The following is a 16514-nucleotide window of genomic DNA, read 5'->3' as shown; positions in this document are numbered from 1 at the left end:
TCCTCTCTATTTATCCCCTCTCTCCATTCACCCCCCTCTCCAATTTCCCTCTCTCTACTTAGTTATCCTCTCTCTCTCTCTCTCTGTGCCCCCCCTGCAAATTTTTTCTTCCCTCTAACTACTACTATAACCCTTTGCCACTCTCTCCAATGATTCTCTCTTCTTTTACTCTCTCTCCACTTATGTTCTCCCCTCCTCACCACATTCTTCCCTCCCTTTTCTCTATCTATTTTCTTCTCTCTCTCTCTCTCTCTCTCTCTCTCTCTCTCTCTCTCCTCTTTCTTTCCCTCTCTTTCCTCTCTAACCCCACCAGCCCCCTATTAACCATAACTTCACTTCTTATCCCCTAACTACATACCCTAAGTATCCCCTAACTACTTCCCTAGTCACACTACTCCATAACTACTCCCTAAACAACCGTCCCTGCCTCCTTGACTCTCCCTCTCGCTCTACACCATCTACCCCAACTCTCCCTCTCCCTCTTTACCGAATGTGATCCCTTTCCCTCCCAACTAGCCTAACTTGCTATCAAAACCCTACCTCCCCACCTCTCTCACACCGTCTGCTCCTCCTGCTCTACCAACCCACCACTCCAATTGCTCTACCCTCTTCATGCCTTGGGCTGTCTACAGCCTTTACTTTTGCACTAGTTTCCCCCTACCTCCTCCCCACCGAAGCTATTCACAGCTCTCTTACCCAAGCTTTTGGCTTCCATCTCCACTCACCGGTAAAGTCCATCGCTTCCATTGTGCCTTGCCCATACTGGCCATCTCAAACACAACTTTGAGCAATGTCCTTTTCAATCTTTTTGATGTTTCCAACTTCTATCTTAACTTCCATTTTCTTTTATTATGTATTTCAACTTTTAAACTTATATTTGCACTAGGACTCGCAAATGCCTCTGCCAATAACTTTCATGTGTCAATAGATGAAGGTAATGCTCTTATTCATTTTTCCCCCTTTTTTTTTAAATGCTCTAATTTCTTGAGCCAATGCTAGTTTTTGACACATTGCTAATTTATGGAAGTTTTTTCTAGATACGGCCAAGGTTCATGCTCAACTTTGTGTCCTCCCATCATATCTTTACACTGAGGGATTTTTGTTTAATATCTACATGAATCTCTACACCTAGGGATTTGTGTTGAATATCTATGCAAATCTCTACACCAAAGCATAAATCAATTTTGCCAATGCATTCGGGCAAGTTTCATGCTCAAATCTATGTCCAATGGGCGAGAACCATCAACATCAGCATCAAAGAGGAAATCATTCCAATAGAGGGTCAGAAAAGTCTCCATGTCTTAAAACAAGCACTGAGAAGTTGGCATAGTAGAATCGACAAGTATTTGGGATACATCAAGTCCCAATGCAGATCATACTCTATACTACAAAATTCAAGGGAAAGACACTACTATTGCACTTTTCTATATAGATGATCTGATTGTGGACAAGAAGCAATGAGAGCTACATCAACGAGCTGAAACAAGACTTATTTGCAAAGTTTGACATGGAAGACCTTGGACTTATGCATTATTGTCTTGGTATTGAGTTCTAGAGAGATTTATATAGAACCTTCATGAGCCAATAAATTTTTTTTGGATTGCAATATTATCTCAATTTAGTTTTCTTATAAAATTTCAATCCATTGCTTTTTATAATTATCCAAAGGATTGAATTAATTGTATGGTTCATTTATTGTTGGGATTATTAAATCTACACACACACACACACACACATTTAAATTTATTTATTTATTTATGTATGTATGTATAAAATTCACAAAAATAGGTCTTGTGCTACAATTGTTCCATGTGTATATTTACTCAAATATACTCTCTTCATAACATAGAATCCTTGATATCATTAACTTGCTGTAGAACATACATGGCTTTGCATCAAATATTACATTTCCTAGCCTTTGGAACTTGCTATCAGCAAGATATATGAATCACATTGAGGTGAGGAAAATAGGCTAGAAGATAAAGTTTTAGCCCTTATGACATTTGATGTATGCCTTTTGATGAGTAAAGTTTATTGGAGAGTATTGGTTCTGAGTGTTCACAAAGAGCACAATAAGTGTATCCTTGGTTTTTGGTAATAGTGCACACAAAGACCATAGAGTCATGCTCTTGTAATTCCACAAACCATTTGATTTAATGAAGTGGCTCCATGTGTGAACCCCTCAACTTGGGATGGGATGTTTTCTTACATAGATGGAAATGGAGGTGCGAATTTTGCACATGCTCTCACCAAAAACAAAGTCTACTCTCATTTAAAATATTCAATTTCACCTCTCATTTTCAATATTCAATTTGAATTCGAATAATAATTAGCTACTGGAAGAGGCTCAGGTTCACCCCTTATCTTTGCAAGACATGGCCTGCATCGGGATGTTTTGCTCGCCATCTTCTTTTCAAGTCTCGCAGGTCTGTACTATACACAGAATCTCCGATCCGCTTACTTCTTTATCGATTCAACCAGCTACAGCAATTAAAGATGAAAAATTCTGATTTTCATGGTAGCCGGCTTCTATGGTTTTCCTTAGTTTTTTCTTAAGTAGACGCGTTGCAGCAGGTGCACTCAAGAGGCCTTTTATTTGCGGAAAGAATCGAGTCTGAACACGACATGTGGTTGCAATCTCAAAGAAAACAGAAATATTCGGGACAATGCCAAGCACGAAATCTTCCACCCGAAAAAGGTCGAGGCAGAAATGCACGAAAAGCCGCAGCGGAAGGAATTCAACGTCGCATGAAAGCCAAAGAGGCAGATATGGAGGGATGGACTCAAGTACGGAGAATGACAGCTTTTGTGTGTGCCTGTTTTAAGCACGTGCACATGTGCTTGTTTCTGTTGTCTCTACCAAATCCTTGTTGTCTTTAGCAAATGCCTAAGCACAGACCGTTACAACGCCATTCCCTTCCTCATTTTCACGCTCAGCAAGGCCTGCGAGTCCCGAGGGATCTTTCATAGAAGCTTTTTGGCGTTTCTCCACTCACATGTGTCATTGATATGAGCCGTTAGTTCTCGTACCCACATAAGAGAGTGCTGTTAAGTTGAATTTGTTAGGCCTACAGGGGAGGACTTAGTGTCAGGTAAGTAGGAATTACCATGCAAAAACTCCACTAATCAGTCAAGAGAAGCTCCTGTCTGAATCTATGCTTAGACATGCACGTGAGTGTCTGCAGTTAGGCTGATTCCTTTGTATGAAAATTTAGGCGTGTTGTTACTCCTTGTTTTTCAGCATCTCACCCCTCCAGCGATTGCTCGGTCCATGATTGCAGTCTCTCATGGCTTCAAATTTTGATTATAGTTACAGGACATTTTGCAAACTGTTAACAGCGAAGGGTGTTTATCTGATCGCAGCTGTTGCCTTCAGGTGGCTTCCTTCGATGATTTACGAGAAAGTAAAAACAAGGCAATCATATACAAAGATAAAGGGTAAGTATTAGGGATGCCTTTTCTCCAAAGCTTTTGCTTTTAATTGTATCGTTTTTATAAGTAAGATCACTTCTGGTTCTGTTGGCACGTGATGTTGAGAGAAGCAGAATCTCATCTTGCCTTGAAATTTGGTAGTTGGTTTGCAGTTATGTGTTGGTAAAAAGCGGCAGTGTTCTTCATGCCATTGAGGCCAACTGCACATCTTGCAAGTTCCCAGTGATTGAAGGCAAGGTAAACAACGTAAAATATTGAATATGTTTTATAATGATGCTGTGATGATGTTTTCAATGATTGCTTCAGAAGAATTGATCCTGGCAGGTTTTGATGACTTCTTTGCAACAGGTCATTGAACAAGAAGACGGGGAGCTTAATATTGATTGCCCTTTGTGTCACACAAGATTCTCTCTGGTGGATGGCAGAGTCGTTGATTTCTGCCCCAAGGATGGGCCCCTCCAATGGGTGATTGGTACCTTAAAGGATAAAGCTAAACCAGAAAAGGCAAAGGTATGCTTTCATAAAGTACTTATTTCTCCCACACATGGTTACTGTTCCAAGGATTAATGATTTGTATACTAGAGGTAAAAGCTGAATCATAGAATACTCGGTATTTCACTTTCATAAGCCATATTATGAAAGAAGATGTGTTTGAATCGTGCAGGTATTTCCAGCTCGCATGTCTAACTCGGGGCGTGTTTATGTACAGTTTGTCAATGTTCAAATCATATGAACTTGCCTTGTTATCAATCATCATGTATTCTCTTGCATACTGTAGTATAAGCATGCCATGTCTGAAAAGATTATATCATCTGTAGCATCTTGTGTTAAATTGAAAGATATGCTGTGTGCCATTGTGAAAATTCAGGCTGGTACTTTCAGCTTTGTTAAAGTTCATCAGTTACATAGCAAGGTCCTTAATCATGTCCCTTAGCCTTGTGCTGACAGTTGGACGGCATCAACTCTGTTGTTCTGAGCTAAAGTTGGAATCAAATCTCTCTCTCTCTCTCTCTCTCTCTCTCTCTCTCTCACACACACACACACACGCACCCCTTTTTTTTTGGGGAGGGGGGGGGGGTTGAAATTTCTTTTGCATTATATTACAGAGTCACTATCCCAAAAAAAGGAAAGTGCCCAAATACATCAAGAGAAGATCTCAATATATGACAAGTACACATCATAGTCTATGTACTGAGTTTGCAAACAATCATTAAAGGATTGCTGCAAAGAGAGCCTAAAAAAAGAGAGAAGTGAAAAAGTTGGATCTCCAAAAACTCTTATGATTTTTGTCCTTCCATAGAGTCCAGAGTGCCTTATAGCGAACCCAGCTGAAAAATAAACACACACAAATGGTGGGGTGAGTGTATGTGCAGTAGGAGAGAGACGTGAGTGCTTGTATGAGCAATTATGAGACGTATGCACTATTCAACTAGAAGGGGACCTGTGCATTCAGTTTGAACTACTTGAAGAAGTGGTGTTAATTTCCATTTACAACCAGTTTTTAGTCTTGCAAGGTTAGGCTAAGGTCTCTTGAATCTATATGCAACCCCCTATAGCACTACCAATACCCCCTAGGTACCTAATGCATATGCATGCATTCTTTGTTAATTATTGTTCACCATAGCAATGGTTTAGTGATTCCATCAGGTTTGCATTGGAAACATTAGTCAAGATGTGGCTTTAAGATAGGCCATCTTAAGGTACATTAACTTGCCATGATCTTAGTACTTTAAAAGTAGTAAGCACCTTGGGTGTGGTAGGTAAGAGTAAAATTTGATCATATATGCCCTCAAATGAAGCCTTTTTGGTACATGAATGTGTGGTATTTCTCATGAGACTCTATAGCAATGGCATGATTGCTATAGTCCAGTCGGTTCGACCATTTGACCCCCCCATAAGTTCGCCTACAACTCCTTGACCACGGTTAGATGCCACCCACACTCATGCAAGGAGTTGGTGGGTGGAATTAAGCACATAGGAAGGGAATCCTTGCATTTATGGTGAAGTCCACTAACGTTGGAGAGAGACGTTGGAAAAGTCTCCCCTTGTATCATGTAATGGGCTCCTCAATTTTGGGGATTGAGTTGAGCATGATTTGTCTTCCCGTTATGTTGTTATGCAAGCTTCTTCCTTCTTCTCTCTCTCTCTCTCTCTCTCTCTCTCTCTCTCTCTCTCTCTCTCTCGGTTGTTATGAGAGTCGATTTGTGAAATTTCTCCTGTTCAGGGCTTTAGCCCTCATCATTTTGGCACTCTTGGCTTTGGTTCTAACTTCTTATTCTCTCCTTTTTCATTCTCTTTGGGTGCTGCAATTTCTTCCAAATTTATTGGTCTTAGAATAAGGTTCAACGCCTTTTACTGTTGCTATGGTTGGGCCTACTAACCTTGTCACCTTGGAACCTCCTATCCTAAGCAAACATGCACAAGTCCTCTCAGAAAAGATTTTGCAAGGCCTTATGCTGTTGATGATCAAATGTCTCTTGTACTTGTTGTGTGAGGCCTTGCAACAATGGCTCTTTGAGGTTGGGACGATTATGAGCAAGCTTTGTTTCAATTGTGATAGCTTGCTAAAAAAAGTTTCCCTCCTTACCCACTATTCTCAAGATATATTAACAACCATGTGGCATGAACATTTGTAAGGAGTTGTATGCGTAGGTAGAGGAATTGATACCATTGACATAATTTTTGATAGATCAGCTTCTATTGTGCACAACGGCTTATATACTATGCAGAAATGCCTCCACAATGGCTTATATACTACACAAATGCCTGCAATAGCAAGGCACAATCATCATGCAATCTTGTGTAGGCTAGCTCAAAAGAAAATGTTAGGGTTCTCTCATCCATAGATTGTTGGTACATGCTCCTCGACTTCAAAGATTTGGGGAGGTTTGAGTGCAATAAATATGAAGACATGTAGCTCTTGATTTCTCGTTAGAAGATGGAGGGCTCGATCAAAGGTTCACAAATAGTGTTAGCTTTGTCAAGGCAGATAGGACGTTATTCATGGACTTTTCTACATTCCTATTGGGGACAACATATGCTCTATTTGTCTTAATTAGAGCTCTTCTGACTAACATGCTTGTGTATGATGAAAGCTGTGCTCTAAGCCAACACAAGAAGATATTGCAGTGTCGAGTGTTAGCATTCTCGATCATTCAACGATTGATACAAAGAGGTTCATAACAAAGCCTTTTTTTGTAAGGAGGTGTTCTGGCATAGTTTAGTAGGATTCCAAGGTGTGGCTTGCAATGACTTGCACAAGGTGGCCAAATGTCACTGTAAGGGCCTCTAAGGCTTCATCTTGACTTGCTGTCAACAAGGGTTTTGTTAGAGTAGTCTTGTGATAAAGTTTTGGACAAGGCAATTCATGCCATTTGATCCATAGATTGGCTTAAGGATATGCTACGAGTGTAGGTGAGGAAGGTGTTGGCCTCTCTGAAATCAACAGTTTGAACTACGCATTGTTTAGCTCATTGTTAATCACGCCGTCGTACTCACGCTAACGGCATGGCACAACTCGAGGAGCACACAACCCCCCCTTTCGCCACATTCTACAGAAGCTTTCCATCCTTCTCAGCTCAACACAACTTCAGCGGTGCCCAAGTGCCCAAAGTGATTGGTAGAGTGGAGATTGTGCATAAAAAGGGTGCAACCCTTAATGACTTAGGAATGATGGAGCGCAGTGGTCAATGACCCCCTTTGCCCTTTCAAGAGGCTTGCAAGCTCAAAGCTTGTATGCACAAAAATTGCAAGCCATAATGTTTTTAATATGAAAACGGGGAGCTCAACCAGATCTTGGAGCTTCCATAGCAGATAAGTGACTTGATTTTTGTAGATAACCACATTTGTAGATGAGAGGGTCCCCCTCGGAATCAACATCAACCTTTGTAGAGTTTGATTGCAAAGCAAGCCAAGGATTTTAGCCAAGAATTGCCAATGTAGTATACATGTAAGCAATAGAGGCAGTGTCTTTAATTTTGCTGATGAATGCGAGCTTGGAAGAGCTGCTTCAAGCATGGAACATGCTCTAGAGAGGTTGCATGGCTTGGAAGATGAGTTGACAAAGATGGCCCTCGTTTGTAGCACATAGCCATGCTAATTTTGTCACTAGGAGCTGTTTTTGCACCATTGTGATTACACAGGAAGACGTTGGATGAATGAAAGGTAATGTGTGGATTGGAGTAATCTCTCCTTCATGATCCACCGTATGACCTTGTGAGCTACCTTAACTTGTTCATGACTTTTCAATTCAACCAACAGGCCTCGGTTTTTGAATTGTGGATCCACATAAATGTTGTAGTATGTGGAGTTCTAGCTTTCACTATAAGTGCTATTACCATCGGCTTGTAGATCTTGCACTTTTTGTTGGAGTAAAGGCCATGTGGCCAGTCCCATGTACATAGTATACTATGCTTCCACTATATATACTATGCATACCTATTCTTTGGTGTCTCTTGACACCCCCACATTGTGTGTTCTCCTCTCCTTCTTGTTGCCCTTTGCTGTCCCTGATCCCCTTCAAACTGGTATCAGAGCTCTGGGAAGCTTGGTGACAGCCTGATGACCTTGAGTAGCTTGGTCCGGAGCCACTCGGTGGAGTAAGGAGTTCTGTTTCCTGGAGAGTTTAAGAGAGAGGTGAAGAGTGAGAGACCCTTGAGCTACTTGCAGCTGTGGAAAAGAAATCTCTGGTGTGTTGAGGGAGAACCCTGGTCGTGGTTGAGGATAAGAGAGACGAATCTCTGGCTTGTCCTCCCTTCTACAAGCAGTTTTTGGTCACGACGTCGAAATTTTGCAAACAAATACTCTATTTTACTCAATTTCGACGCTCTGAGCAATTTCAGGTCCTTTGGACCTGGATTTGCTATTTTTTGGCCGAATTCAATCGTTTATAGCCCCAAATCACTGTTTCAAAATTCTCAGACAGTCATTTTTTACTGGACATCAATTTTTGAGATTTAATATCTCTTTTTCTGTCAGTAATTTGGACTCATGGTCAACACAAGACTTGGAGATTTTTGGATTTTCTACAAGTTTGCCTGCTACAATAAAGCCATCCGACATTCCGTTTGGGAGATATTCACTGACGAATCCTGCTCATAAAATTTGCAGACATTTTGTGTGACAGTCACTTTTCTTGACAGGCACTTTTGGAGCTGCCATATCTTCTCATCCTTGGAGAATTTGGCTCAGCTCACTTCTGAGAAGTTGGAGTATTCCCAACTTGCTACAAGTTTGCTGTTCATCGCTTTGCCATTTGACCACTACTTTGTGAGATATAGCGCTCTTTTGGCATGTCATTTGGCATTTTTTCACAATTCAGTGAAGGACCAAGTAAGAGGCTATTTCTTGCACTCGTCTCTACCTTATTTTGTTTTTTGCATTTGTTGCAATATTTTCTTCTTGGCATGGCCCACCGGATGTGGTGGTAGAGCTTGCCATTTGGTAGAGTGGTGGTGAGGTTTGGTGCAGGGCACAAATTTGACACAACGTAAAGTACAAACTTGAGCATGGCTTTTTGAGGCATTTTGGATGCCATATGCAGTGAATTTTTGGGCAACAGTTGCAATTGGTAAATGCTACATTTTGGGTGCCATATGCAGTGAATTTTTGGGCAATAGTTGCAGTTGGTAAATGCTACAATTTGGATGTCATATGCCATGTTGGTTCAATGCAATTGTATGCAAGGATTCTTCACTTGTTGCAGAAGGTTTTGGCACTGGTTTAAGTGCGGGCACTTGTTGTACAGGCTGTGCACTTGTAGTGCATTTCACTCTTTGGTGGCATTGATTGCTTGCAAGGAGCTAAGCGTTTGAGCATCATTATTGTCTTGTTGTTGTGGCTTGGACATTATGGCAGATTCGTCATCTATGATGAACATTAAAAAGCTAGAGGGAACTAGCAACTTTGATGTGTGGCAGACACAATGCATGAACATACGTATCTCAAGGACCAATATGTTCCCATTCAAGAGTAAGGCAGGAAGCCTACGTCTATGACAGATGCTGAATGGTGGAGGCTAAACACACTTGCTAAAGCTACTATTATGTTGACATGTTGCAATGACATTGTTATGAGCATTCGGAATGAGAACACTGCATGGGATGCATGGCAGAGATTAGGGACATTGTATGCATAGCAAAGCGCTTCTAGCAAAGGATTTTGGTTGAAGAAGCTTGTGCAATTGCAAATGAGAGAAGGGCAGTCTGTATTGACTCATTTGAATGAGTTTAATAAGACTTTCAGTCATGTTATTCAGCATGGGCTGAATTTGGATGATGAGGTTAAGTCATCATTGCTCTTGGTCAGTTTGCCTCCCAGTTGGGATACATTTGTCACAACCACTAGCAACTCTCATCATTTGCAGGTCTATGCTGATGTAGAGGGTGCCATCATGCAGGAGCACATGAATAGGCAGAATAGAGCAGGTTCCAAAGCCTCTAGTGCTATGAATGTCAGAGGTAGACAACAGGACAGAGATAAAGACAAAAGAGGCAAGTCTAGAAACAAATCTAGATCTAAAAAGGACATTGTGTGCTTTTATAGTGAGAAAAAAGGGCATTATAAGAGTCAATGTCATAAGCTACAGGTTGACAAAAAGGCAGGCAAAGTGGAGTCAAAGGATAAGAAAGAGGACGATGACAAAAACAAGGACAAAGGGAAGGGCAAAGTTAAAGCAAATGCTCTTTCATACGCTTCTCGAGGTTCTCATGATAGAGGTGTGACACGCCAAGGTGGTGTTACCATTGAGGAGATTGATAACATAGTGGATGAGTATGTAGCAGAACAGGAGATACTTTATATGTCTTCTCATGATGACCAGCACTTGCTAGCTAGCATGGGCACTGCTATGCATACTTGGCTCATTGACTCAGGAGCTTCGTTTCATGTCACTCCACATCGTGAGTGGTTCACGACATACATGGCAGGTGACATGGGACCGGTTTTTCTTGGAGATGATCATGAGCTACGTATTGCAGGCATTGGTGATATTGATCTCCAGGTTGGTCATGGATGCATTTTTACACTTCATGATGTAAGGCATGTACCTGAGCTAAAGAAGAATCTATCACTGTAAGTCAGCTTGACTTGAGTGGTCATGTACTCTCTTTTGGGCATGGAAAATGGAAAATATGTAAAGGATCTTTGGTCATGACAAAGGGATCATTGGTTGATTCTCGATACCCTCTTTCTTGTACTATTTCATGTAGTTCAACTCATGCTACCACAGAGCTGCCAACAGGTGTGTTGTGGCATCGCCGGTTGGGGATATGAGCAAGAAAGGAATGGAAATCTTATCTCATTGTGGCTACTCGCGTGTGTTTAGTGGCTCTGAATTTGCTGGTTGTGAACATTGCATTTATGGGAAGCAAGTTCAATTACCTCACAAAAAGAAACTTATGCGTAAGCTCTTGCCGTTAGATTTGGTACATACAGATGTGTGTATGATGCCACAGCTTTCTTTGGGTGGTGGCAAGTATTTTGTGTCTTTTATTGATGATGCTACACGAAAGGCATGGGTGTATCCCATTAGGAAAAAAGGGAGCTCATTTTGGGGCCTTTTAGAAGAGAGAGAAAATAGGCTCTCAACCAATTAGGAGTGGGCCAACGTAACGTTGAAAATTCAACAAAAGAAGATGAAAATAAGAAAAAGAAATAGTACTATATGTTCGTAGAAGCATGTCACATTAATAAGGTGATCTGATTTAAATCTTTAAAAATCTATTTTCTGTGCAGAATTTGATGATTCTGACACTGCAGACGCGTCCGGAACGGCCCAAAACCCCAAGAACGGCACTGGAAACGCTGGAATCGGACATCCGGAGACCCGGAAACGGCCAAAAAAGGCCGAAAAGTGGGATTTGCAGCAAAATGCGATCTGGCACCTTTTGAAATTAAATGCTGGAATCGGACATCCGGAGGCCCGGAAACGGCCAAAAAAGGCCGAAAAGTGGGATTTGCAGCAAAATGCGATCTGGCACCTTTTGAAATTAGGCCGAAAAGTGGGATTTGCAGCAAAATGCGATCTGGCACCTTTTGAAATTTCAAAAGGTGCCAGATCGCATTTTGCAGCATCCCACTTTTCGGCCTTTTTTGGCCGTTTCCGGGCCTTCGGATGTCCGATTCCAGCATTTCCAGTGCCGTTCTTGGGGTTTTGGGCCATTCCGGACGTGTCTGCGGTGTCAGAATCACCAAATTCTGCACAGAAAAGTGTTACTCTTATATGAACATTGAATGTAAAGCATGTGAAAGAATATATTTATTCCTTTTCACACTGACATTTCTGACGCAAGTATCCATATTTTCTTGCTTTTGTAGAGAGAGAAAAGAGAAAATAGTGAATTTCTTACAGGGCCCCAAAATGAGCTCCCTTTTTTCCTAATGTATGTGTCAGAAAGATGATGTGTTTCAGACTTTCAAGATATGGCTTGCATATGTAGAAAATCAAACAGGCAGGTCATTAAAATGTCTTAGATCTGACAATGGAGGTGAGTATGTGTCGAAAGAGTTTGATAACTTCTTGGCTTTGAAAGGTATCAAAAGGGAACTCCCTCCACCTCACAACCCATCACAAAATGGTGTTGCTGAGAGGTTAAACAGGACTTTACAGGATAGAGTCCGTTCAATGTTGTCACATGCTGCTTTATCTCATGGGTTTTAGGCTGAGGCAGTAAAAACTGCTATACATTTAATCAAACGTTCCCCTCATCATGCTTTGGATTACAAGGTGCTGAAGAAATGTGGACAGGCAAGCCTCTATCTTTTAAACACTTGCGCGTGTTTGGTTGTGATGCGTACGTGCACATACGCAGAGAGGATCGCAACAAGATAGATCCAAAAGCACAAAAATGCATATTTCTTGGTTATGGTGAGGAGGGAGAGATGGGATATAGACTTTGCGATCCTAGCCATCATAAAATAGTACGCAGCAATGACATTGTCTTCAAAGAGCATTCTATGCCAAAAAGATCAGCTGATAGACCAGAAGTGGTGAGACGCACCATATTTGAGGACACATACATTGGACAGCCAGTTAGGCAAGTACAGGAGGAGATAGAACAATCTCCAGTTCAGCCCGAAAATGTATTGGATGGTGGTCAGGTAGATCAGCCACCCACAGGTCCACATATACCACAATTTCAGCCATATAACGATGTAGAACAGCCATGTTTTGATGGGCAACGAGCCTCACATGAGCAGCCCGCCCCTCAGCTGAGGAGGAGTACTCGACTGTCACATCCTCCTGATAGCTTTCAGCCAGGTTTGGACTATCTTATGGTGACTGACTGTGGTGAGCCTTCATGCTACAAAGAGGCTATGCAGAGGGCAGATAAGATTAAGTGGGAGTTGGCCATGAAGAGCGAGATGGCATCTCTCAAGAAGAATGGCACATGGGATTTGGTGCCTTTGCCGGATGGGCATAAAGTCTTGCCATGCAAGTGGGTGTATAAGCAAAAGTTTACACTGGCTGACACTTCACTAAAGTACAAGGCCAGGCTTGTGGCAAAAGGTTTCAAGCAAGAACATGGGATTGATTTTGATGAGGTTTTTTCTCCCGTAGTCAAGATGACTACCTTGCGGACTGTTTTAGCTTTGGTTGCTAGAGATGACTTGGAGTTGTATCAGATGGATGTGAAGACCGCATTTCTTCATGGTGATCTCCATGAGGAGATATACATGCAGCAGCCAAAGGGGTTCGTTGACAAAGGGAAACCTCGTCATGTATGTAAGCTCAAGAAGAGCTTATATGGCTTGAAACAAGCTCCGAGGGAGTGGTATCACAAGTTTGATGCATTCATGAGAAAGCAGGGCTTTGGCAAGAGTGAAGAGGATCACTGTTTCTATGTAAAGAGGGCCAAAGATGGCAGTCTTCTTATTTTGCTCATCTATGTAGATGACATGCTTCTAGCCTAAACATGTAAGCAGTCGTTAAATGCCTTGAAAGCTGAACTACATAAGGCATTTGAGATGAAGGATTTGGGCATTGCGAGCCATATTCTTGGCATGCATATTCAGAGAGATAGACAAAGGCGATTGCTTTACCTGTCTCAAAAGGAATACATTGGGAAAGTTTTGGAGAGATTCCATATGCAAGGTGCGAAGGCTCTTTCTACTCCATTGCCTCCGTACTGCAAACTTTCTCAAGAGGATAGTCCGAAATCAGATGAGGAGCGGGTTGCAATGTCCAAGATACCTTATGCATCAGCTGTTGGTTGTTTGATATATGCCATGGTTGCTACTAGATCAGACATTGCTTATGAAGTGGGAGTAGTGAGCCGATACATGGCGAATCCTGGCAAACGGCATTGGGAAGTAGTGAAAGGGGTTATGAGGTATCTCAAAGGCACTCAGGATATGTGCATATGCTTTGGGCAGACAGATTCAGCGGTAATGTAGATGCTGATTATGCAGGTTGTCCAGTGAGTAGGAAGTCGACTACATGCTACTTGTTCACATTCGCAGGTGGTGCAATTTCATGGGTCTCTCGTCTACAGGGTTGTGTTACCATTTCTACCACTGAGGTAGAGTATGTGGTAGCCACGGAGGCCGCAAAGGATGCCATATGGTTTTCTCGTCTCTTGGCAGAGTTAGGTATGTTACAGGAGATTCCAGTGCTATACTGCGATAGCCACAGTGCTATCATGTTGGCCCGGAATCCAGTATTCCATGCCAAGACAAAGCACATTGATATCAAGTACCATTTCATATGGCAGGTACTTGATGATAAGCTCATCCAGCTTGCCAAGATTCATACGGACGACAATCCTGCAGATCTTCTTACGAAGAGTCTAGCTTCAGCAAGGTTTGCATACTACCGAGACCTCATGGGTATTGGATAGGTGACCTTCTATTGTTGTACATTGTTGTACATACTCTCACTCCCCTTAGGCACATCGCCTTTAAGTGGGAGGTTGTTGGGGTAAAGGCCATGTGGCCAGTCCCATGTACATAGTATACTATGCTTCCACTATATATACTATGCATACCTATTCTTTGGTGTCTCTTGACACCCCCACATTGTGTGTTGTCCTCTCCTTCTTGTTGCCCTTTGCTGTCCCCGATCCCCTTCACTTTTTTGGAGACATAAGAAGAAGATTAAATAGTGCTTTTTAGGGAGAGGAGGTGCCATCGTGACCCCATTTCGTGAATTGCTTCCTTGAGATCAAGATGAGCAAGAAGCTCAGTAACAGAAGTCATCCTAGCAACTGCAACTCCTTTCTTAAAAGAGAAAAAAAGAGAAGTCATGTGGCCCATGAGGCGAATCCAATTAGTGACTCATAGGCACCCATAATGAATAAGGAACAATAAACATATGTCATAGATGTTGGATCATGGTGAAATGAACTTGATAAGCTCTAAAAGATTACAAGAAGAAATCTCACAGGAGGTAGAGGGAAGTTGGAAAGTTTGCGAGAGAGGATGTTTGATATGCCATAGCCATGAATGAAGGAGGAAAATGGTGGATGAGACAGGTGACAAAGCATAAGGGATGGTGATGGCAAAGACATTATGGAAGTTTTGGGTACAGTTGAGGTCTCCACCAGCAAGTACTCATCATAGTAGAAGGCTATGGCATGGCAGAAGTAGAAGATGTTAAAAGAAGACAAATTGTTGCCAGTAAGTAGCAACTTCAGTCCTTCGGAAGCTTTGGGTTCCAACTAAGGGCCATGGGTTTAAATTTTTTACCATGAGTACCAACTCCGGTGCATGATTGTTGACTTCCGACCATGATATCCGACTTCTAGCGTTTAAACAAAAATTCCAGTCAGATTCAAATATTTCGACTAGCTGATGTAGTGTCCAATGTTCCAGCAATTTTCAACGATTCGACAATTCCATTTTGAGATTGGATGAGATGTGTAGCGAAGCACAATTTCTTCTATCCGGTGATGTGAGGATGAGTGGTCGATGCTTGTATTTCTCTCTCCTTCAAATTGTGCCATGATGCACATGCATTTTCTCTTTGTGTGGTGGATACACATGACTTCTCTTCCTTTGGATTGTGCAGATGCACGGATTCTATTTTACGTCCCTCAGTCTATTCGATGATTTGTCAGTTCTTCAGAACGTCATCGGATTTCCATCATTAGACTTTCATTAGTCGGTCCATTCGTCGTCTGTCAGTTTGTCATTAGTTGTCCATCCATTGTTGGTTGTTCGTCCGTCACATTTTCTTCTTCTTCCAATGTAAGCGGTCGATGCTCCTATTTTTGTTTCTCTCAGTTTTGTAGTGGATGAACTTGTTTTGTGCATATATGTATAGGAATTAGTATTGGGCTATCTTGAAATCCTTGCAAGGTAGGTAGCTGCTTGTAAATCCAAGGTCGATGTGAATGGTGTGGAGCTGCTTGGAAAACCAAGAAAGATATGTAGCTATTTTGTAAATCCATGATCAAATGATTTGTGAGCCATTTGTATGAAATTTGATAGAGCATACTCAAGTTGTTGTTTATCATAGATATCAACTTCTAAACCTAAAGAAGATTGACTAATGCTGAAATCCAAGGATCTATGATAATTTTCACTTACTACACTCTATACTAAGATAGATTTAGAACATTTGAAGTCACAAATAGGAATTCTTGTTTCACAAGTTTTCCATTATAGATATGACAAAGATGGATGCAAATTTTTTGCATTTTGACTTTCGTTGGATGGAATCTAAAAAGCAATACCTTAATTTGAAAAAGACAAGGTGCACAAAAGTTGTAGATGTTGAAGATGTCCTTTGTTGGTTAAATTTTCTTCTAGATAATTTGTTCATAACTCTAGGACACTCTTTATTTTAACAAAGCATTGATATTCTTAGCAAACTTCTACCTTTTTGGAATTTGAGTTATGCAACGATTTATCTCTTGTGAGACTTGCCCAATTGCTCTTTTTAAATTTGTTCATGTTAGGAGATTCATATATGTCTTACTTGTCCAAACTTTACAGATTTGATGTACAAATATTTAAACTCGTTTGGTAGAGGAACTTATCCTCAAAAGTTTTGTGAACTTAGTTCTACATTCCAAAATTAACCACGAAAAGATAGGTATCTTTGGAACCAGGAATCCTCCCCCTCGAGCCTTGACTAGCAA

General features: G+C 41.4%; 1 protein-coding gene across 3 annotated transcripts; it reads left to right on the top strand.

Moving 5' to 3' along the window:
• The first annotated feature begins 2319 nt into the window (after positions 1 to 2319).
• On the top strand, positions 2320 to 16514 carry LOC147898853 (uncharacterized). 3 transcript variants are annotated; one of them, XM_087379744.1, is made up of 6 exons: positions 2320 to 2426; positions 2575 to 2787; positions 3377 to 3438; positions 3585 to 3669; positions 3781 to 3942; positions 16469 to 16514. In XM_087379744.1, exons 1-6 carry the CDS (start codon positions 2376 to 2378, stop codon positions 16505 to 16507), a joined length of 612 nt encoding a protein of 203 aa, XP_087235870.1. In that variant the 5' UTR covers positions 2320 to 2375; the 3' UTR covers positions 16508 to 16514. The 3 variants fall into 3 exon arrangements, with proteins under 3 accessions (XP_087235870.1, XP_087235869.1, XP_087235871.1); XM_087379743.1 differs by lacking the exon at positions 16469 to 16514 and adding an exon at positions 4097 to 4412; XM_087379745.1 differs by lacking the exons at positions 2575 to 2787; positions 16469 to 16514 and adding an exon at positions 4097 to 4412 and having other exon boundaries at positions 2331 to 2426.

The sequence above is a fragment of the Dipteris shenzhenensis genome, chromosome 9 (genome assembly GCF_047967505.1).
Source record: "Dipteris shenzhenensis isolate YYH24624 ecotype China chromosome 9, Dip_SZ_1.0, whole genome shotgun sequence".
Taxonomy (NCBI): Eukaryota; Viridiplantae; Streptophyta; class Polypodiopsida; order Gleicheniales; family Dipteridaceae; genus Dipteris; species Dipteris shenzhenensis.
Note: the sequence above shows the minus strand (reverse complement) of the source record. Positions and strands in the feature narration are given on the sequence as shown.